This window comes from Ornithodoros turicata, chromosome 3, assembly GCF_037126465.1.
Source record: "Ornithodoros turicata isolate Travis chromosome 3, ASM3712646v1, whole genome shotgun sequence".
Classification (NCBI taxonomy): domain Eukaryota; kingdom Metazoa; phylum Arthropoda; class Arachnida; order Ixodida; family Argasidae; genus Ornithodoros; species Ornithodoros turicata.
This window is the reverse complement of record NC_088203.1, coordinates 76,133,562-76,155,978: the sequence shown is the minus strand read 5'-3', so window position 1 is coordinate 76,155,978 and position 22,417 is coordinate 76,133,562. Positions and strand designations below refer to the sequence as shown.

Below are 22,417 nucleotides of genomic sequence, written 5' to 3'. Positions count from 1 at the left end.
CATACGGAGACGTTGCTGTTTCTTCGCTTATAAATCTTTCTGACCAGAGGATGACGGCGATGGTGGGCCAACAAGCGCATATGATGCCGGATAGTTTCTCTCTGGCACAGAACCTCAATCGGGATCTCTCTCGCTTCCGCCATTACCATGCGTGTGTCAGTGCAGCGCGGTACTCCTAAGCAAACCCGCAGACTGCGTGCCAAGGTACCACGGAATTTGGAGATCGAGGTCCGGGACATGCCATGGAGAACAGGTAGACCATAAAGCATTGATCCCCTAACGAGCGCTTTATCCATCATGAGAAGGTCCCGTTCCTTACTGCCCCATCAAAGTGGCGGAGCACATTTATCCCACGTGTCGGCGCCATGATAGACTGCGGTCTAAAATAACTCCCAGGGACTTATGGTGAGTCACTTGCTGCAGGTGACTCATTCCAAGATGAAGCCGAAAACGATGCATATGTTTCTTCGTAAATGAGAGGACCGCGCATTTTTCAGCTGAGATGTCCATCCCTGTATCCAGGTAGAAGTTGCCGATGGCGTCCAGCGAGCGCTGTAACCGGGCTTGTATGGCTGGACGAGATTTTCCTACTGTCCATATGCATACATCATCCGCATATATAGACCTTTCCCTGTTTGTAAGCAAATGACGTCATAGTGCTCGACAGCACCACTAATTTGGTAGAGTTGAACTATGCTTGAAACTAAGGGCGAAGAAGGTCGCGCCCGAAAGCCAAGGTCTTGAGGGGATTACGACGGCCCCTGAAAGGGACGCGACCTTCGGTCCTACTCTTCTTTCAATAGGAGGCAGCGAACAAGTGCCCATTCGTGGAACCCAGCTCTCCCCTTCTGATTTGTTTCTGTTTCAGTCTGTCTACCAACGTCATGATGACGTTTCTCGGATAGAGCTCTATCGAACCTCCTTTGAGACCCACCATGACAATGTGAAAGAGCAAATGAGTCAAAACACTGGCTTGGGGGGCTCCCTGCAGTAACGTAGTCCGGCCTGTCAGTGCAAGCCAGCAAGTACATATACAAAGGAAAAATAGCCGAAGCTCTGCCGAATAGCCGAATGTAGAGTCGCCGGCCACAAAGTAACTCTGCAGTGGATTCCTGGACATGTGGGTATAGGAGGGAATCAAGCAGCAGACGAACTAGCGGACATAGCACACCTATCTTCAACACTACATCCGGTGACATACTCAAAGTCAGATGTTACATCTTCATTAAGGTCATTGTCGCAGGAAATGTGCAGACAGCGATGGGAGCAATTGCAGAGCGATTCGTCGCTACTACATCGCATAGATCCGGAGCTGAAGTTCTGTGTTCCGTCTATACGTTACCGCGCTCTGTTCAAACGTTTTTACACCAGTGTCGCTTGAATGTGCCTTATGGCCGTCATTTTCTTCATAAAGTTGGAAGAGCCGACTCATCGAATTGTTCAGTTTGTGCAACAGTGGAGGATAGTGAGCATATTATAATGCACTGCACTAGGTATGCATCTCAAAGAGCTACACTGAAAGCTACACTTGCTCGGCTAGACAGCAGGGTCTTCGATATAGTGAAGGTGTTGGGACTTTGGGCACCGAACACGAGGGATGCTGCCTTGGCGGCACTTGTGAAATTTGTCCAAAGCTGTGGGATGGATACAACCCTCTAGCATCCTGTGTGCATGAGCTTGGGATAATTGTGAATAGTGTTCAATTGTGGACTTCTAGTGAACATGTGGATAGTGGACTTCTGAACAGTGAATAGCGAACTTGCGAGTAGAGCACCTGAGAAGTAATTTTGGGGGGTGGGGTGGGGTGATAATTTTTGTTGGGAGTAGCAGAACAAGTCGGGAGACGAGTTCAGTTTCTCCTTGTTTTTTTTTTTTTTTCGTACAAACAAACAAACAGCCGAAGCTCTGTGACTGCACGTTGAGCATATGTTTATAAGGTGATCGTGCGCTTCCAGCCGAGGACAGCTGTTTCGTTCTACTTGGAACTCGTCAGCCCGGCGCAGGGAGGTGAGGTGACACGATCTTGGATTGGCGCTAATAGTGTGTCTCAGCGAGACATCAGTGTTCCACGGTGACCGCGCCACCTGTGTAGGCCGCAGTGCAAGCAGAAATTTGCAATTGAATATCCAATTGCAATTGAATAATTGAATAATGCAATTGAATATGAAATTTTTATTTTTTGTGTTTTTCAAAGAAACTATCCCGAGGCACATTCTCAGGGGTCTAGAGCTTCTGACCTGTAAATGCAGAACGGACGTAGCAGGTCTAAAATAAACACAGAACAAGAAATTCAAACATGCAGATTGTCTCATCTTGCCCCAACCCTGGGGGCAAGATTAGACACGCCGTGGAAATGAACTATACAAATTCCTTTTTGCAATCCAAGCAGACAAAGCCCCTTGTAGAGAATCGCGGCCAGTTGGATGTAGTTTATTTCGATATGTCGAAGGCCTTCGACATGGTGAGTCACGAGCTGTTGCTAATGAAACTGGCTGCGTAGTGATCGTTTAGTGGCATTGTTCAGGAGTTATCTTACTTGTCGGGAGAATGTCGTGCACGTTGGTGGCCCTTTATCTGAATCATATGAATCTCTTTCTGGGGTGCCGCAAGGCTCAAATCTTGGACCTCTGCTCTTTGTTGTAGTTGTGAATGATAGCATGAAAATTATTAAGTATTCAAATTGTTTGCAATATGCTGATGATTTAAAAGTGTATAGACGAGTTAATGACGCAGGTGACGCCATGAAGTTGCAGCGTGATGTTGATGCCATAGAATGCTGGTGTCGGGTCAATGGTTTATGCTTGAACACAGAGAAAACGAAAGTAATATCTTTGACACGAAAGAAAGGATGATTTTTTGCATGTTTATAAGGTCGGTGGCGCAGATATGAAAAGAGTAAATGTTGTACGTGACCTTGGCGTAGTCTGGGATTCGACTTTAAATATGGAGGAACATGTCACTAGTATAGTGACATCGGCAACACGCTCGCTAGGTGCAATTTTTCGTATAACTAGGGATTTTCGTAACAAGCAAAGCGTGCTAGCGCTTTACAGGAGTTCAGTAAGGTCAAAATTAGAATTCGCGTCCGCTGCGTGGAGCTTTCTAAACAGTAAACTATCACCTAAGATTGAATCAGTACAGTAACGATTTATCAGAACGTTTTGATAGATTTTTCGACAGAAGACATTTTTTATGATTATTACTGGATTCTGAAGAACTTGTGTTCTTTAAGTGGTCGCAGAGATATTCATGATGTGTTGTTTTTACACAAAATTTTAAACAGTTCTATTGATTGTTCAGACTTACTTTCATCTGTATCTTTTTGCGTACCCTCTCGCCAATGGAGGAACGCTAATCTGTTTTACGTTGCTCGTGTGTTATTGTCTTCACCCGTGATCAGGAGTGAATTAATGTTTAATACTATAATGAGATTGATATGTTCATGAACATGAATTTTTATCATATTGTTCGAAGTGCTTTTCTCTAACAGTGTTCCGCTTTTTTCCCTGTATGTGTCCCTTTTTTTTTCTGATCCCTTTTTTCCCTGTGTGTGTACCATCACAAGGCGCTTTAATGGGCACAATAAAATAAAATCAAATCAAATCAAAGTAAAGCCCGTGGGCCCCTACACAACCACCTGCAGCCCACCGATCATATGATCTGCAATAAAACCACATAGAACACAGTGCTATTTCCCTCCACCGTTCTTTGCAAACAAGGCACCGCCAGTCTGATGTGTCGCTGGCAGACTTGTGCGTAACGCGTTACTAGTAATTGCGTTACTTGTAATCAATTACCTTTATGAGTAATTTTTCGAGTAATCAGTTATTTTACTGTCAAAGTAATTTTTCGAGTAATCAATTACTTTTCTGAGTAATCGATTACTCAGTAATTAATTACTTTTCCGGCAGAGATTAGCTTATCTTTCAGATGTTCTGCCACACCCCCAAGTCAAGCCCATGGTGCCATCAGCCTTTGTTGGGCTGTACTAGTACTACTATAGCAAGCGGAGGTCATTGTAATAACGCTCTGGAATTTCAGAGTCTCTCTCCCTAATCTCTTCCTACACCAGTGTGATGGTACCTGAAGCTTTGGAGGTTTAGTGAGTCATTGGGAAGTTCCACGCAATGGTCTTCCACAATCGGGTCAACGTCTTCCCGGGCGTACAGACCTCCTTGTCCTACGTGTTTTTGTTTGTCTTGTTATTTCAGCTGTTCCGCTGTTGAACCTTTTTTTTTCTTTCTGAGGCACACAAAGACGGTTATAATTTGCGTGAATGCAGAGTAACGACCGAAGTAACGCGTTACTTTTCTACTCGTTACTCAATAACATTTGAAGTCGAGTAATTGGTAATGGTAATCAATTACTTTTTCCACAGAAGTAACGGTAACGGTAATCAATTACTTTTTTCGAGTAACGGGCACAAGTCTGGTCGCTGGTCGCTCGCTTTTGCGTGAGCTTCTGCTTTGCTGGAAATATCCTAGGAAACAGGAAAATTTGCTGGAAAATTCAATATGCAAAAAAGAAATATTTGAGGAACAAGTAGTAAGGCCACCTAATAGTTGACTTATCCGTTTCTAAGTTACATTGATTTAAATTACACCAAAATTGTCGCGTCTTGCCCAGTACATATCATCGGATGCACTAATTATTCTGTTCAACACCGGATAACAAAGAGTGCCATTATTTTGCATATATCTAGATGAATGAATAAAGAAATGGGATGTGGACATTAACAGAATAAGCCTGCGAAACGCTGCTGCACAGATGACAAGAAAAAGGACTACAGAAATCGCGCCTTTTGGCGTGTCTTTACACTCCAGGCAGAAGTAACCGATTTTTTTTTTTCTCGTCAACACATACAACAATCCGGACAATTCTCATGTGCAATAAAGACGACATTCAGAGCCGAGTATGTAAGTGAAATGAAATAAAAAGCTGAGTAAAATGAGCAAATTTTCAAGCGCACGGAGCAACGCGTCTCTGAGACAATATCGGCGTCGAGCAAAAAATGTCGCGTCTTGCCCCGTGTCTCATATTGCCTTACCTTACCCTGCATCGTTTACGAGTATATATGTATTGGTAGCCGAGCTGTATTGGGCAGTCTCAGAAATTTCATGGGTGTGTGCAAAGGCACAGGGAGGGCCATACAGGGAAATCCCTGTCATATATAAACCCAGAAAAGAAAAAAAAATACAACAGAAACATGACGGAGCAACACGAAGAGGACAAGACCGGATACGGACGCCCGTGTCCATCCTTGTCTCCTTCGCGTCGCACCGACATGTTTCAAACTAAATAAATAAATAACGGTCTGCATCTTCTTGCACTTCTCAAAATACAACAAATATACGCTATGCGTAACTCGTCGAGAAAATAATACACGGGTAGTAACATTCTGCTACATCTGGATTGCGCTCATTCTAGTATTAACTAAACTGCGAACATGTCACCTCGCGGAATGAAAGATGCCGTTACGTCGGGACTCCCTCACAGCCCTAACCGAGAAGAGAGCAATACCATGTATGGCTCTGTGTTACGAAGTGTGGCAGAAAAAATGGGAGCCATTGATGCGCTTGTTAGAAACGACTCGTCCGTGCAATCCGACGACGGTGGAATGTGGAGGTTGGTGGAGCAGATGGGAAGGCCATCTCGCGTTCTTCATTACCTTGTTACGAAAAAGAAGTTGACGTTAGAGCGGCACAAACTGGAATATTGGTTGATTGTTTTATAATATGCGGTACGACAAGTAGAACTAAGCGAGCGGTGGCGTGTTCGTTAAATTTTTTTTTATTCTTGTTCTCGTCAAAAGTGCAATGGTTTCGTCTGCAAAGAGTGTCATTTTTGCTGCACTAAAAAAGGCCCTGTCGTGTGCTCTGGCCATGGCTTAGGCAAAGACAGCAGATATGCTACACGAGTCATCAAACACACCAGCGAACTGCTTAAAGGAGCACTGAGGTGACATTTAACGTGGCTCGGTGGCCTCATCTGTCAAGTTGCCCATCAGGAGTCGGCATGTAAAATATTTTCGCTCTGCGGTATATTATAGCTGCAAAATCGAATTTACGAAAAGAGTTGGAGAAAGCAGCCGCGCACGGCCGACACGATCCTCGCGTGACGTGTGGAAGTCCCCGTGTCATTTTTCTTTGTTTCATTTCTTCTCAGCTCACGCTGTGCTGTACGTCACGAGTCACGTGTCCGTCTAAGAAAGGTTGAATGGCGTGTCGTTACTGATCGCGCAGCATGTCCGCACATACAGTATCACATAGGGTAATTGGGAGGTGGATAGTATGCCTATTCGGGTGAATTTCGTCTTCTAGTTTTTAAGGTGTTTGGTAACACGTTGGAAAGTGTTAGGGTGTTCGTTTTCACTCTGCAGAGTTGAAAGCGAATCTGTCTGGGACGACACGTATACGGATGAAAAACGGGGTGGCGAGACTCCCAGAGCGAAAACTCAGGAAACCTGGGATTTGCTGCGTGCCTTACGAGCGAAAGGGACCGCAATGTATGCTTTCCTTGTCCCAAGAGAAGGCCACCAAGATTCTACAGAGGTTTGGTTTTGGGAAGGGGGAGAGAAGGGTGACGAAGAGAACCTGTATGCTGTTCATAATTGTCACAAAAAAGGCGTACGCCCCCCGTTTTCAACAAATCAGGGCATATAACGATATAATTCGAGATGATGTTTGGCTAAGAGCGTGCTATGCGGTGAAGTTCATTTTTAAGCGTGTGGTCTCGTCAAACGATATGCCGAATCATCGCTGGAAATCATTTGAGGATATCTATCGAAGGCCTCTCGGTATTGGTATTGTCGCGCTGCTTGAGAAGGAGAGCATACATCGTGGTTCTTTTCGCTTATAAGACACAGCGGATCCCGTTCCTTTGTGTTGGTGTCACGGTAAAGGCATCCTTCATTCCACGAGGAGAAATGTTCGAAAACTTTTTCCACTTTAGTGCCCCTCTAACCCTTTGTTGGACCTTGGGACACCAGTGTCCCACTTGTCACTTGCTCTTTAAGAAAAGAAATAATTTCCACGTCTCGTACTTGACGAGATATAAACCCTCGAACACACGTACGCGTCAAGCTCAGACTTCATAGGAACGAGAGCTACAGCCATTCCAATTGGTACTAGTAAACACGTGACTTGCCCCGCGCTGCCTCTTTAACATTTCGACAGCCATAAATACCCATATTTTCTCTCTTTTGTGTTTTCAAGCCTACGGCAAAGGCGACATCAGCAGCCTGACGGCAGTGTTCAACACGGGTGGCCTACGAGGCAGCATCGAGTTTTCGCAGGTGGCCATCAACCAGGGTGTCAATATCCACGTCTCACTTGTCGGTGGCCAACCGAAGGAAGTGTTCAGATGGGCCGTCTACAACCTGCCTACAAGATACGACACAGCGAATCCATGCGCTGTCCCATGGATTGGAACCATGTGCGTTAACCTAAACTGTCTCTTTTGGGGAGGCTGACCACCTTCCGCAGTGGCCGCGTTGAAAATTATGTGTGTAAAAAACAACTTTATTTGAATGATGATGAGTAAGCAGTTTCATCGCCAGGAGCGATACTCTACCCCATTGAAGGTGGTAATGTGGTGAATTGGAATAATGAGTCGCCTCACAGTGAAGACCGAAGTCCTATACGGTGTCCAAAAACGTTAGTAGTGCTTTGAGGGCGTTGGTGGACTGGTTTTGACCATGGACCCAGCAATTTTGATATAGTAAGAGGGCGAGAGTGAAGCTGATATAGAGACACTGAAACTTTGGAGCTGAAAGGCTGATATAGTGCGGGCAATGGAGAAGGATGTGCTCTAGATCGTCCAGGTCAACGCAGTGACGGCATCTAGAAGGGTCAACTTGTCGCAAGCGGTAGAGTCACTAAATAGCAAACGGTAACGCCACTGAGCTATAAAGGCTGGTTTACAGTTCGACGCCACGCCACGTTTCACCGTCGTCACTTCATCATAGTCCGACGGGATAGAGCGGAGCGAAGCCAATCGACGGCACGATATCATTTGATGCATCCGTTCCACTCTATTTATCAACACGTCCCCCGCGTTCAAATTTTTGACTAACCTGTGATGTGATGTGATGTGATAAAGAAAAAAAAAAAAGGTTGTACACTGTTAAAACAGAGCTTCACCACATAGCACGCTCCTAGCCAACCATCATTCCGAATGATATCATTCTGTGTCTGATTTGTTCAAAACAGGGGGGAGGCGCCAATCTGGGACAAGCTTATAATGTGTCTCAGATAGGCGCCTACTCCCATTTTCAACAAATCAATGCACAGAATGATATCATTCGGAATGATGGTTGGCTAGAAGCGTGCTACGTGGTGAAGTTCTGTTAGTCGTGACGACGCCCACTTCTGTGTGGCCAACAACGGCGAGCCGATCCTGCCATCACCTCCCCCCCCCCCTAGTGTAAGTTTCGACGAAGTCGAACTGACTACCCCAGTACTAACCTGTCCCGAACAGCCTTCCAATATACTTCTTGTATTCGTCGATTGATGAGACGAAACATCGCTTGCTTAAACAGCGACATGAGATAATTTAAAACCCAATTGAATGTGAGGACACAGAGCGCACGGCTCTGAAGTCGCATTTTTTTCTGCACGTGTGCCATTCTTCTTCTTTTTTTTTCTTCTTTTTTTATCTCTGTCGTCCATCGACGTGTTTCGTGCAGACTCTGTGATCATTTGCGGCTTCGAACGACAAGCGCAGTGCATTAAAGTCGAAGCTACCGCCGGGCAACGCCAGAGGTAGAGACGTGCTCTACTCGTTGGACGACGGCTGGCGCAGTCGCGCGCCGCCGTCCCGCCACGTTTCGCTTCATACATTGCGCTCGACCATCCCCGATTTTTTTTTTCAAATAAATTGTGGTTGATTGTTCCCATGCAGCCAATGCTCTCCCGGCTTATTTTTGCCACAAAAAAAGTTTTCGCGCCGTGGCCGCCTCTTGAATATTGAGACTTCACATGTAACCGACCTCGCGAAAAAAAAAATTCTAACAAAATAGCTTTTGCGCATATTCGGAGCAAATCTCTTCTCAGTGAAGGCAAAGCATAATACTTTCGTGCCAAGACAGGTTGAAGGTTGATCGACACTTTTTATCGAGAGTTTATGCCCAGAGAAAACTGTAAAATTTCGGGAACTTCTGGAATTTTTTACGGAACTCTGCAATTTTTTCATAGCTGCTTAAACTGTTTAGCGCTGTTGTGTAGGAGGCATAGAAAGTGTTAAAGATACTTTGAGGCGCGCAGACTTGGAAGAATACACGGAAAAAATCATGAATTTCGGAAATATTGCTTTTTACCACATATTCAGCCATCAATTGTTGCACACTGAGGTGGTACTGATAAAAATATGAGCCAATTGCATTTGATAGTTACCCCTTGAACATTTATTTTATAAAGTTTCGTCGAAACACTTTCTGTTTTAGCAGAGAAATTTTTTTTAACTTGACCTCCCCCGCACTCATCCGGCATTGCCCCGCAAGGCTGCTTCACCCTAAGACGAATCGCCTCCGCGGCTGCCAAACTCACACGGCAGTTGCCAAAACCGATCTGCGTTGCCTGCAAAGACATGTTGTATACAGCAATTAATTAATTGTGTACACAATGAGCACCGGAGCCAGAGATGTACTTCGACGACGACGGGTTTGCACCCACCTAGCTCACTTTGATCGGAGGCGACACCGTCCTCCTGAGCTGGCTCCTTATATTCAATGACGTCACTTGGACAGTTCTTCCCTTCTGTTGTTATGTTCTTTGGTGGTAGCCGAAAGAATGAAGTTGTCGTTGTCGACTAGTGAAGGAGCTGTTTCTTTTTGTGTGTGTGTGTTTCTCGATAACTTTCCGTGTCTCTGTTTCTTCTTCCTTTTTGTTTGTTTCTCTTTGATTTTGGGAATAGCAAGCCTCCGTCATGACTAACCTTTCCCTTCCTTTTTTATCATCATTAAACATGTCCTTCCCAGGGCCGACGGGGGAAATTACGGCCCCCGGGGATGGGTCATGCCCGGGCCCCCTCCTCACGCCTCGATAACACAGTCCAAGTATTTCTTCTTAAAATGATTACGGCAGGCCTTGGGTCGTGAGGGCTCCGGAAGTGACCCGGGCCCTGAGGCGCCACCCCCGGCTGCCCCACCCTCTCGCCGGCCCTTATCCCCCACACCCTTTATTGCCTGGCGCCGTAGAGTCAGTGTTAGTAAGCCCGTTGTCACCGAAGTACATCCCTAGGCCCGTGCTCCTACTGAACTGCGTTGCCGCAGTAGGCCGTCCTCGTGAGAACCTGAAGCTTGGAATATTAATTTCTATAGATTGTTTTTCTTTCTTTTCCTGTCTTTTTTTTTTTTTTTTTTCGCTAAAGAACGCAAATTGGTTTGGGCAGCAGCACGGCGTGCAGCACGGCTTGTACAGAAGGAACTTCAGGCTGTGGATAGAGGGCGTTGGCGCCAGTACTGCGCCGGTCTCTCGCCTTTTGCTCGTGTCTCCAACGTTTGGCGTGTGGCCCGGAGTCTGAAAGGGGCCCCTTCACCTAGAAATCCTTTGGGTGCGCTCGCTTTGTCTCTCAAGGAAACCAGGATGGAAACCATTCGCCATTACATGCGTCTCGGAACGCACCACCGTTGTCATCCCCTTCTAGCAAAAATCTATCAGCGAAGCCAAAGTCTCAAGTGTCTCACGGAAGTCAGGCCCAAGCTTCCTCCGTTCATAATCCAACCAACGTGTTCCCACAACCCCTCCGTGGTCGCTGTCACTCCCATCACTCTCCCTATATGTCCCTGGCCTCAAGGTTCCAAAGCATCAAGTGCCACCTTTAGGTCTTCAACAGTTGGCATCGGACATGATGCACCTTAAATATCCTGACCACACTGCCGTTTTCACTGATGGATCTTCCACACGGGAGTGTTCGTCGTGTGCTTTTGTCGTCCCATCTGATGCAGTCGCACGTAGATATCGTCTCTCACATCGTACGTCATCAACATCGGCGGAGCTGAATGACATTCTACTCTTTCTGCAGCAGATATCCCAACTTCCTCCGCGTGTCTGGGTGGTCTACACCGGTTCACGGGCTGCTCTGCAATGTGTGGCAACCACGGGGCTTCGTGGGTCGCTAGCCTCCATCGTAGTAAACATTCTCCACCAAGTTCAGCGTCTACATGATGAAGGTCATCATATATCCCTGCAGTGGATTCCAGGCCACTGCGGTCTAAGAGGCAATGAGGAGGCTGACAGAGTAGCAACGGCTGCCCATGAGTCCCCGACAGCCGTGCCCATTGTGCTGTCGAGAGGTGACAAAAGGACCCTACTAACTGCGTGGTTTCAACCCTTGGCTCTGCAATGGCGCCGGGACATCACGGCTCAGTCTCTTATGTATTCGGTAGACACAAATTTGTCATTTTCTTTCCCTGCCCGTCTATTACGCCATTTTACTCCCTCCTGCGTAGACTTCGTCTCAATGTGGCTTTCACCCCGCGATTCAACTGCATGATCAGATGCTGTGACAAAAGCCTCTGTTCCACCTGCGGTGCCCTGGCGACCACCCAGCACATTCTTATGGAATGTGCACTCTACTGCCCGCAAAAGCGGATGCTGTGTGATGAGCTTGCCCGTATTAGCAAGAGGCCGCTCAATTTAGCTGCACTCATTGGCCCCTATGACGATCCTGTGCTCCATCGTCGGGTTCTTCACCTGTTCATGGACCTCCTGTCGTCCACTGGATGCTCCAGACGCTTTAGTTCTTTCTTGTATTTTCATCCTTCCTTCATCATCTTCACATAATGTTCACGTGCAATGGGGTAGGGTATCGCACCACCGCGGTGAAACACCCCATCTCATCGTCATCATTTATTGTTGTTGTTGTTGTCCCGTGTGCGTTTGGCGGCAACGGCGGCAATGCGTTTTGGGGTGAAGCAGCCTTGCGGGGCAATGCCAGATTAGTGCGGGGGTGGTCTAGTTCAAAATTTTTTTTCGCTGCTAAAACAAAAAGTGTTCCCATGTAACTTTGTAAAATATATGTTCAAGTGGCGTACTATCAAATGCAATTGGTCTCATATTTTTATCAGGACCACCTCAGTGCGCAATTGACGGCTGAATACATGGTAAAAAGCAATATTTCCCAAATTCATTATTTTTGTCTGCGTGCTCTTCCAAGTCTGCGAGCCTCAAAATATCTTTAACACGTTCTATGCCTCCTACACAACATCACTAATTAGTTTACAGTGAAGAATGTCGAAGTCACAAAGGTATGCTTGAGAATGGAAGACGTACGTCTACGACATACGACTACGTCTTCCATTCTCTAACTAGTTTACATAGCTATTGCAGAGTTCAGTACAAAAATCCAAAAGTTCCCGAAATTTCACAGTTTTCTCGGGTCATAAACTCTCGACAAAAAGTGTCTATCAACCCTCAACTGTCTTGGCGCGAAAGTACTATGATTTGCCTTCACATAGAAGAGATTTGGTTTTAATTTGCACAAAAGCTATTTTGTTAGAATGTTTTTTTTTTTATTTTTTCGTAAGTAGGTTACATGTCAAATCGCAATCTTCGAGAGGCGGCCACGGCGCGAAAAAATGTTTTGCGGCAAAAATAAGCTTGGAGTGCATTCGCTGCACGGGAACAATCAACCACAATTTATTTGAAAGAAATCGGGGATGGTCGAGCGCAATGTCTGGGACGTTTGGCATGGAATGACCCATCGCCGAACTATAAACTGAATGACGACCGCGAGCCGTTCCACCCCGTTCCGTCGGACTGTAAAGGCTAGTTTAGAGTCCGACGCAGTCTTCGCCCATGGCCGCCCAAGCTGCGCGCCGACAGCCGGCGTTCGCTACACCACGCTTTCTCATCCTGCCGGGATCATAGTCTGACGCAATTCGGCGCAGCGCAACGAAAACAGCGCCGGAAATATTCACATTTCGTAGTGGGAAAGCAGTCACATCTGTACCCGCGCTTTTGGGGAATAGCAAGCCCACACCTAACCTAACCTTTCCCTTCTCTTTTTTTATTATTTTGCATTAAACATATCCCCCCCCCCACCCTGTACCCGCGTGCTGGAATCCGACGAAAGATAATCCGTGTTCCCATCGTTGGCAGGCTGTTATGTTTGTACTACTGTAATACGGTTGGTACCCCGAAACATGGACATTGAACTAAGGAAGAAAGTCGCATGTTGGAGTTGGAGTTGGAATTGGAAATGAAAAATATGAAGATGGTGGCTCCTACAAAACACAGGAGCCGGCTACTCCAAAAAACTTGAAAATAAAAATCAGTAAGACTAAAAAGTTAGAGGCGCTGCAATGTCCACAAGAAATGTCATTAAAGCAACTGTCGCACGCTGTCTAAAATCCCTCGGCCATTCTCCAAGGAGCTGTCTTCCTAGCTGTTCTCCTTCTTTTGCGTGTCTCTATAGTATACATGTATATCCGTTGTGTATTATATAGGCACGGATGTTCCTTTCCAATTTCGATCGAAAGCTCAATGGGCGACACCATGTTGGGAAATGCGAGTCCACCGGAGCCCACGCCGTGCACGGCTCGCTGGCTGCCGCCAGACGTAGAGCACTGCTCTATTCCGCCGACGGCGGCTGACGTACTCGCGCATTGCCGCCGCGTCTCGAGCAGTGGCCGCGTACCCACATGCTGTAGAGACGCGCGCAACCGCTTGCTGCAAGCGGACGCGTATGCATGCCGCCCCAGCTATACTGCCTCCGCCCGCGACTCTCCACAGCGAGAGCTTGACACGATAGCCAACGACAGCGAAGTCGAGCTACTGACTGTAGTGAACGTTTCCTTTCTTACATCTCAGCTTTTGCGTAATCAGCATCGCAGACGCAAGAAACGCAGGCTTTGGGTTCACTCGCTGTGGCGATAGCGCATTCTTTTCTTGTGAACGATGTTTAGCTTTCAACTTTCTGACACTATGCCAGTCAATATCTTACACTTTATACTTACCTGCACTCCCAAATTTTATTCCAATGTCGACCCAAAAAGTCATTTTAACGCAACGCTCTATATGTAGGCAGCAATGACATTTTATTTCCGTCATAAATTCGCCGGCTGGAAAACGTGCCCATCACTGCGACATACCTTCCAGTCGACGACACCGTCAATGGTCAATGCTCTCCGTGCGGGAGGCCGGAAGAAAACAAGAACGCACGCAACTTCCGTTTACTTCCTGATTGGCCGAGCATGTGCGGATGCCGCTAACAATCGTGCACTGCGAGATCGCCAAAAAGCGGAAAGCGGAGGTGGCTTTTCCCGCACAACGGCAAGAGTTTACCGCGCCGCGTTCGCGTTTCCGCGCAGATTCTCCGCATGTGGGTACGCGGCCTCATGTTCGCTTGGTCAAATCTCGCATGTTCACGAGGCGCTTTCAGAGCGCCAGAAATTTGCCAGCTAGCACTTTTTTCGCCCGGTCTCGAAATGATCGGGCAGCGGGTTGCCCAACTATATCCAGTGTCGACGCATCCGCACTGCAACGGTGGCGCGTGCTCTGATTGGTCCGCACGTCGAAGCCCAATGGTTTAGCATACGACGGAACCCGAAGACTTGCGACCGCGGTGCCCCAAGTGTGATCCAAGTGACTAAAACCGCCAGGTTCCTGGCTCTCATGTTCGGGTGGCAACGGTCACGTGATGCAGCGCTTGGTCGTGTTGCCATGAAATCACCACCCGAGTTCGCCATATGAACTCACCGGCGGCGTCTCGCGATGCGGTGCGCTGCGCGTCGTTACGCCCCGCTCCGTCAGACCCTAAACCAGCCTTAGAGGGACGGTCTCGTACAGCTGGGGCGATTCCAAAACTTAGCCGAAACTACCTTCACGAGTACTGTACACATACAACCGTCAACGTTGCATTCAGAATAACCAAGTCGTTTTCGAGGTATTTGTCGAAACGTGCCGTAATAGCAGACGACGAAACCTGCGCTTCACTCTCATGCAACGTCACACATGACGTCGGCTTGCGGGTACGTCGCCGTTGCCATGGCAATTGGAACCTGCAGAACGACCTCGGGATGAGTCATCCCCTTTGCTCTCGAAATGAGGACACTCAGACATACAGGGTGTTTCAAAAAACGTGTCATTCGGACTTTATAAAAAAACGGGGCGACGGAAAAATACGGGGTAAACGGCATTTGTGTGGCAACTGAATTTGCCATCTTTCAAAAATATTTTCGTTTGATTTTAATTAAAAGAAATTGAATTTCTTTAATTGAACTCCAAAATTTCCCAAGTCAACCTAACGTTTTTTTTTTACAGAATTAGAGAGCCCGTAGCGAACTTCGTCAGATCCACCAAAAAATTCGCTCGATATTGCGAATAGAACTGCCCAAAAAAAGTCCCGAAATTGAGGCTTCAGAGTTTCGGGTTTCCAACGGCGCACAAAATCAGTCGCAAAGACTGCCTTTGCGCCCCTGCCCCTGCACCTGCGTTAAGACCAGTATCTTAACGCAGGTGCGTGTTTCAGGACTTTTTAAACGTGGAACGGCTTTCAACTAGGATAGTCTCTCATTCCGCTATCCCGCTTTTGCCCGATATCCCCAAATTGAAGAGTTAATTAATGAATTTTAGGTAATTAGTCATCTTGTAGTTGCATACTTTCTTCGAGAGGATGTCAGCCTGGCCGTAGAATTCAACTGCAAAAACGACATTTATGCTGCTCTCGTGGCTTTTTTGTAAAACTTCTCTAACGGATAAAGAAACACCCTATAATCCTATAACATATCTGAGTGTTGACTGTTGAGCAACCCAAGGTGGAAAGAAAGCAAACCGAAGCCATCGTGAAGCTGAGGTATTTAGCTGAAAGCGTCACTCTCTAAAATGGTTTTGGCTAAAACGTGACACGTTCGACGCAACCATTCTCACGAAATTCGCTAAATTGAAGGGCTTCTCCGTCACACCACCTAGACCCCCTTGTCGCAGTCAACTATACCTTGTCAGTTAGTCGTGAGAGAGTTTTTTTTTTTTTTGTGTGTGTGTGTGTAGCAACCATTTCGAATCAGTACTATACAAATTAATCTTTCGTTAGGATAACCGACCTGAGCGACACCGTGGGACTGCTGGCGTCTGAAGAAGAGCTGCAGATGTTCGCTCCAGACCTGCATCTCTTCGATGGTCCTGATGCTATAGTGGGCAGGACACTGGTCCTTCGAGGAATTCAGACGGGACGGATGGCGTGTGCCGCAGTGTCACCACAAGTGCCGCCGAACACATACGTCGCTTATTTCCACGGCGTGGTGGCAGGGCACATGTATGTTCGTCAGAGTGGCTCCTACAGCACTGTCTATTCGCAGCTCTACTGGATTAACGGAACGAGGAAAGACACCCTGGTAGGCATTGCATTGTTGTATACTCTGACAAAACACGTATAGTGCTTTGGAGTTAGCCAACACCACCAAGACTGATTCACCACCTATAGAGCCTGATCCCTTAAACGACATGACGTAGTCATTAACAGTCCGCCAATCACGACCACGGTTCTGTGGCCGTGGACACAAGCCGCCATCACTCTCATGGCCAGCAACTTGTAGCCACAGAAAGCCTGTGTCTCGAAGAAGCAGACGATGTCGCGTCACTATGGTTGTGCCCGTTTATCCAACGCGCGCGACCCGCGAGTCATGACCTATGAGGGTCATCGTACGTCATCGACTCCAGCGACCAGCATCGAGAGGAGAGTCGCTCTAAAGCTTAAGTCGCTCGATTCTCGAGCGCCTCTAGTGTTGAATTCTTGAATTTCAGAATGAGAGTCATGACGAGATTCATGGCAACATGGGGTTGTGTTCGTTTATTCCGCTCGTACGACCCGCGAGTCGGAGTCATGACGTATGAGTGTCATCGTACGTCATCGACTCCAGCGACCAGCATCGAGAGGAGAGTCGCTCTAAAGCTTCAGTCGCTCGATTCTCGAGCACCTCTAGTATTGAATTCTTGAATTTTAGAATGAGAGTCGTGACGAGAGTCATGGCAACCTGTGGTGGTGTTCGTTTATTCCGCTCGTACGACCCGCGAGTCGGAGTCATGACGTATGAGTGTCATCGTACGTCATCGACTCCAGCGACCAGCATCGAGAGGAGAGTCGCTCTAAAGCTTCAGTCGCTCGATTCTCGAGCACCTCTAGTATTGAATTCTTGAATTTTAGAATGAGAGTCGTGACGAGAGTCATGGCAACCTGTGGTGGTGTTCGTTTATTCCGCTCGTACGACCCGCGAGTCGGAGTCATGACGTATGAGTGTCATCGTACGTCATCGACTCCAGCGACCAGCATCGAGAGGAGAGTCGCTCTAAAGCTTCAGTCGCTCGATTCCCGAGCACCTCTAGTATTGAATTCTTGAATTTTAGAATGAGAGTCGTGACGAGAGTCATGGCAACCTGTGGTGGTGTTCGTTTATTCCGCTCGTACGACCCGCGAGTCGGAGTCATGACGTATGAGTGTCATCGTACGTCATCGACTCCAGCGACCAGCATCGAGAGGAGAGTCGCTCTAAAGCTTCAGTCGCTCGATTCTCGAGCACCTCTAGTATTGAATTCTTGAATTTGAGAATGGGAGTCGTGACGAAAGTGATGGCAACCTGTGGTGGTGTTCGTTTATTCAGCTCGCGCGACCCGCGAGTCGGAGTCATGACGTATGAGAGTCATCGACTATATCGACCGGCGTCGAAAGGAGTGTCGCCGGGAGTCGACTCCTGAGCAGCCCCAGCGTTAAATCCTCAAATTTTAGAATGGGAGTCACAGCCACGTGGATAACGTCACGAGAGCCGCGTCGCTGCATTTTCGCCTACCAAGGGTCAACTTTCTCAGGGGTGGATCTAGGTTTTTTTCCGAGGGGGGGGGGGAGGGTCCGGTATGGACAAGAGCCAGGTGCATGCTGGGATTGGTCCATTGAACCCGATGTTCAAGTCTGGAATTGAGGGGGGTCAGGACATCCGCCCCTGAACTCTCTTGACTCTCGAGTTGCTTGATAACGAACGAATAATAAACGAACACAAGGTTGCTTTCGTTTACTATACTCGAGAGGTGACCCTTGGTGTGAGAAAATGCTCGTGACGTCATCCCCGTGGCAGTGATCCTCGTTCTAAGATTCGAATATTCGACACCTGAGATGCTGGAGAGTCGACTCTCGAGAACTCTCTTTTCGATGCGGGTCGCTAGTGCCGACTGCGACTCGCGCGAGTTGAGTAAACGAACACAAACAAAACCTTATCGTTTGAGCAACGTGACGTAAAAATTAAGAGTCCTCCAATGACGCCGTTGCTTTCAGCAGCCATAGTTATGGAGACGAGCCGCCATCAGCCGCATTGGCAGCCACCGGTAGCCACAGAAACCCTGTGTTTCAAAGTCTGCGGCGATTGGCTGACATCTTGATTGGCTGCGGCGATTAGTATAATGTCACGTCGAGACTGGGAGGTACCCGGGTTCTCATCCCGGTGCCGGCTGTGCTGTCTGGGGTTTTTCCTGGGTTTTCCTCAGACGCTTTCAGACATATGTCGGCACAGTTTCCCTAGAAGTCGGCCCAGGAAGCACATTTCCCCAGGGCGTCAGTCGTGACGTTGCCCACATACGTGAGGCCGACAACGGCAGGCCCTTTCACCACCACCACCACCACCACATTGGTATAATGTCTACGTGTGTGATGAACTGCTACGTAGTGAATATCTACGTGCGAAGGGGGGAGAGGGCATTAAGCAGGCTTTCTGGTCATGAACACGTCATGACGTCACAAGACCCACTCCGCGGCATTTTTGCCCATCAGCTATAGGAGTCGCTCTCTTCACTCTCCTGTTGCTCGAGTTCAATAAACGAAGCACCCTATACGTCCACGTAACGAAGGAGGGAGAGATGGCATTAAGCAGGCTTTCTTTATCTCGGTGGAGTGATTTAGTACGCGAGGGTTTGAAAATTGAAATGGCCAGGGCAGCTTGTAACCTTCAGTCACCAAACTGACTCTTCGTACGATAGTGCAGTCAAACGTCAATCCGTGCACGGACTGTTGATATCGCGACTAATCCGAGACATGTCTTCTGCACAGGTGAACTGGAGACTGCTGCGTGACGATATGAAGTTTCCATCGACTGATGCAGAAAGGGAAACGGGTCCACAAAATGGGTCTCCTCCTGCTATCTACAGCGGAAGAGAACCGCTCTCGGCTGGAAAAGTGACACATTCTCATTTATTCTCATCGATGGTTTTGCCTTATTTGCCTATTCTAGAATGCCTTTCTAATTTCCGCATAATTGCCAGTAGGCTTGATTCTTACTGAGGAACTTGAAGGATGGGCAAAGTAGTGAATTAGTTTTCAGCGTGACACGCGTTCAAATATCGATATCTTACAGCGTTGGCCAATAGGAATAAGGACTTCTACCCTAGAGCAGGGTACCCCAGGGCTTTGAAACCCCAAATAAATAAGGTGCCATATCACTGCGCACGCCCAGAACTCAGACCGCTTGGGTACTCCCTCATATCTCTCCCCAATAACAAATGAATAAACTCCCCAGTGTCTCTGTGAGAATCTGACGCGACGGAGACTTCCGCGTACGTTTCATTCTTGTCCACATGCTGCCGTTGCCGCGTTTGTAAAGATGGCTTTCCCGCAGTACGACTGCGCATGTGGCAAAGCCCTTCTTACAGTCACCGCATCAGAACGAAAAATATGCCTCGGATTTATTTCGGAGCTCTCTTACTCACAGCACTTTCTTATATTTCAGGCACCTAACCTGGAAAGCGCATATTCTTACAATATCCTCACCAGACTTCCCGCAATGGACTCCATAACTCAACCTCTACGTGTCAGTCTCCAGCACAGCCGCACTGGGGCCACACTGAGCTCTGCAAGACTGAAACCCCTTGCCCCAAAGCATGCCACCGGAAATATGGGAGCCCCCTTTGGCGAAGCCGTATTCCACCAGACATCTCCGTTTGAACAAACACTCGCCATCATCAAATTCGACAACCTTCGCAATGGCGCAACCAATTTTCGAGTCAGCAGAATTTCGCTCAGTTACAGAGACACACAATGCCCACCTTCAGGGGCAACGTTTGATCCGCAACGTCACGACTCGCTGGGTGTACCGCCGCCTACGTTTGGTACACCCGATCAGTACGCCCTAGGAGATCTAAGCGGTAAATACGGGTTACTGATTGGAAAGGATACAGCATACTACCGAATTCTTGACCCTACTCTACCGCTTTACGGTCCAAACAGCATAATTGGCAGAGCATTAACGGTATACCGTACTGATACCATACCGCTGGTATGTGTCAACATCATTCCTGTAGGGAAGAAACTTGTCACTGGACAAGTAATCCTTAATAAGCCCATAAGTGGTAACATAATACTTAGCCAAACAGCGAACAATCCCGATGATGACACCTATATCAGTGCGGAACTCTGTTGGAGTGAGCATTCAAATTCTACAGTCGATCATAACTGGCACATTCACGAGCAGGGATTGCAGACTGTGAGGCCGGGACATTCGACGACTCATTGTCAACCAGCGGGAGGTCATTACAATCCTGATAGGGCAGATAAAGACGGAGTTTACTTTTCTCACTGCAGTAAGTGGGCACAGTTTCGTTGCGAGGCTGGGGATTTGTCCTCTAGGTTGGAGACTCTTTCAATACCACCTTGTACACACGGTATGGCGAAGTACCACTTTGTTGATAGCAACGTTGCACTTTCCGGACCTTCAAGTGTCCTTGGGAGGTCCATTGTGATACACAGTGCTCACTATGGAGGTACCAGGGTTATCTGTGGTAATATTGATACTGAATGATCACAAACCAGTGAGATGTTATACACATGCAATAGCAAATTTGTATTTCACTATGTTTTCTTGAGAAGAGTCACCTAGAGATAGAATCACCTGGCTCCAATGTATTCACTTGGCACAATCAATTAAAGTACTTTTAACGTTCAGGCACAACTTTGTAAAGCGTCAACACTGCAGCTGCATACATGTTTCATAACTTTCACTTGCATGTAGCATTCTCAGGCTTGCCATCACAAATGGTCCAGACACCTGCAATCGTGCGCAAACGGCTTGAATCTTCCAGTTGTCATCCGCACTAGGATCTTTGGCAAGCCCAAACATAAAGTCAAACAGACCAACACAGTTCCCAGACTCGTGGATCACTCCACTGACAATGATTTTTGCTAGTCCATGGTTTTCGAAATAGCACTGAAGAGAGCCACTGTTGGGGTGAAAAAGTCTTCGCGATCCACCTGCTAATTCCCAAAGCACGGAGGAAACCCTGAGGCCGCCTCGGATGTCAACTAACTGTGGCGGACCCTGAGAAGATTCTAGACACTCGATCTGAAATAAAAATTCAAATAAACCGGTTCATCTGAATCAGCACATTAGTGCTGTAACCTCACACAACACAACTTACTTTCATCTGACAACTGCCAAAGAAGTGATGGGAACCCAATTTTTCCGCGTGGCCGTTCAATAAAGAGAAAAACCATTGCGTGAATTGAAATGCCATCTGTTCCTCTGCCTCGTCTGATGGTGTCACCGCGGAGGAGTCTTTCGAAGGTGCAACACTTATTTCCTCGTCTATCTCGATGACATCCTGAACAACAACAACAACTTTATTTGAATGATGGTTACCCTGAGAACGAGATGTCGATATAACAAAACACTTCTCTATCGTAACCATCTGTAACTTACAACATTGCCATCAGACTGCCAATGTTTGAGGCAGGCTTGTATGAGGTCAGGCTTTGGCAGTGACGGGTCGATAGGCACTTGTTCACTCAGTAAATAGCGGAACAGTAGTTCTCGCAGTATTTTCTTCCGCCTCAAAAGATCGGCTGGCTTGAGAGTGCATGACAGAATGGCTCTTTGTGCCTCTGAGTGTAAAAAATAATCCAACGGTAACGATCATAAACGGGACACGGTAAATCGTAGCATGAACACCTTCTCAAAATGATTAAACTCTTATTCATGAATACCTTTTCTGTCGCACACCTTTAGTTGTCCGCATGAAACTGTCTGGACCAAAGAAAATATGTCACGGTCTTCTAAAGCTCCCAGTATCTTTCTGAGGCCATCCTTCTCTCGAGCCGACAACATTCTCCCAGTGTCATATGTGCGGCTTCATACTGCAGCATAGTAAACTATTGCAAGTCGTCATTACAACCGCAAGATACTGACGGCCATTGCATCAGATTGGCTCATGGCTCGGCTCAGCTTGACTTGCCGTCTTGCCGTGGATTTTGTCCGGTGATGGTGATGGTATTCGTTTCGTTGGTTTTGTCGCTTTGCCCTTTGCTTTTCGTGTTAAATCGACACACAGCTCGCCCGACAAATCGGTGAGTTAATGAGTCAAAATTCAATTATTGTGTAGTTAGGTCTGGTAGTTAGTGTGCCGATATAGTGTGACTTGCAACAGAGGAACCGCCTCTGGGGCCAACA

General features: G+C 47.3%; 2 protein-coding genes across 7 annotated transcripts in view; one reads left to right on the top strand and one right to left on the bottom strand.

Moving 5' to 3' along the window:
• LOC135388639 (uncharacterized) overlaps positions 1-20,923 on the top strand; it is a 64,455-nt gene extending 43,532 nt beyond the window's left edge. For all 6 annotated transcript variants that reach the window (XM_064618308.1, XM_064618307.1, XM_064618306.1 and 3 more), the window contains 4 exons: positions 7,215-7,434; positions 16,033-16,333; positions 19,030-19,155; positions 19,706-20,923. In XM_064618308.1, the coding sequence (XP_064474378.1) occupies positions 7,215-7,434; positions 16,033-16,333; positions 19,030-19,155; positions 19,706-20,773 (1,715 nt within the window). In that variant the 3' untranslated portion in view covers positions 20,774-20,923. The remainder of the gene's footprint in view (positions 1-7,214; positions 7,435-16,032; positions 16,334-19,029; positions 19,156-19,705) is intronic.
• Positions 20,790-22,202, bottom strand: LOC135388646 (uncharacterized protein C3orf38 homolog). Its single transcript, XM_064618323.1, has 4 exons — positions 21,955-22,202; positions 21,671-21,852; positions 21,390-21,572; positions 20,790-21,313 (listed from the first exon to the last, which is right to left on the bottom strand). The coding sequence occupies exons 1-4, from the start codon at positions 22,073-22,075 to the stop codon at positions 20,936-20,938; spliced, it is 864 nt and encodes a 287-aa protein (XP_064474393.1). The 5' UTR covers positions 22,076-22,202; the 3' UTR covers positions 20,790-20,935.
• Between the last annotated feature and the right edge of the window lie 215 nt (positions 22,203-22,417).

Coding starts and splice junctions, on each gene's coding strand:
- LOC135388646 (XM_064618323.1), bottom strand. CDS start 22,075: ATGTTGTCGGCTCGAGAGAAGGATGGCCTCAGAAAGATACTGGGAGCT. Junction 21,853..21,954: donor AAAGGTGTGCGACAGAAAAG/GTATTCATGAAT, acceptor TTTTACACTCAG/AGGCACAAAGAGCCATTCTG. Junction 21,573..21,670: donor GGCAGTCTGATGGCAATGTT/GTAAGTTACAGA, acceptor GTTGTTGTTCAG/GATGTCATCGAGATAGACGA.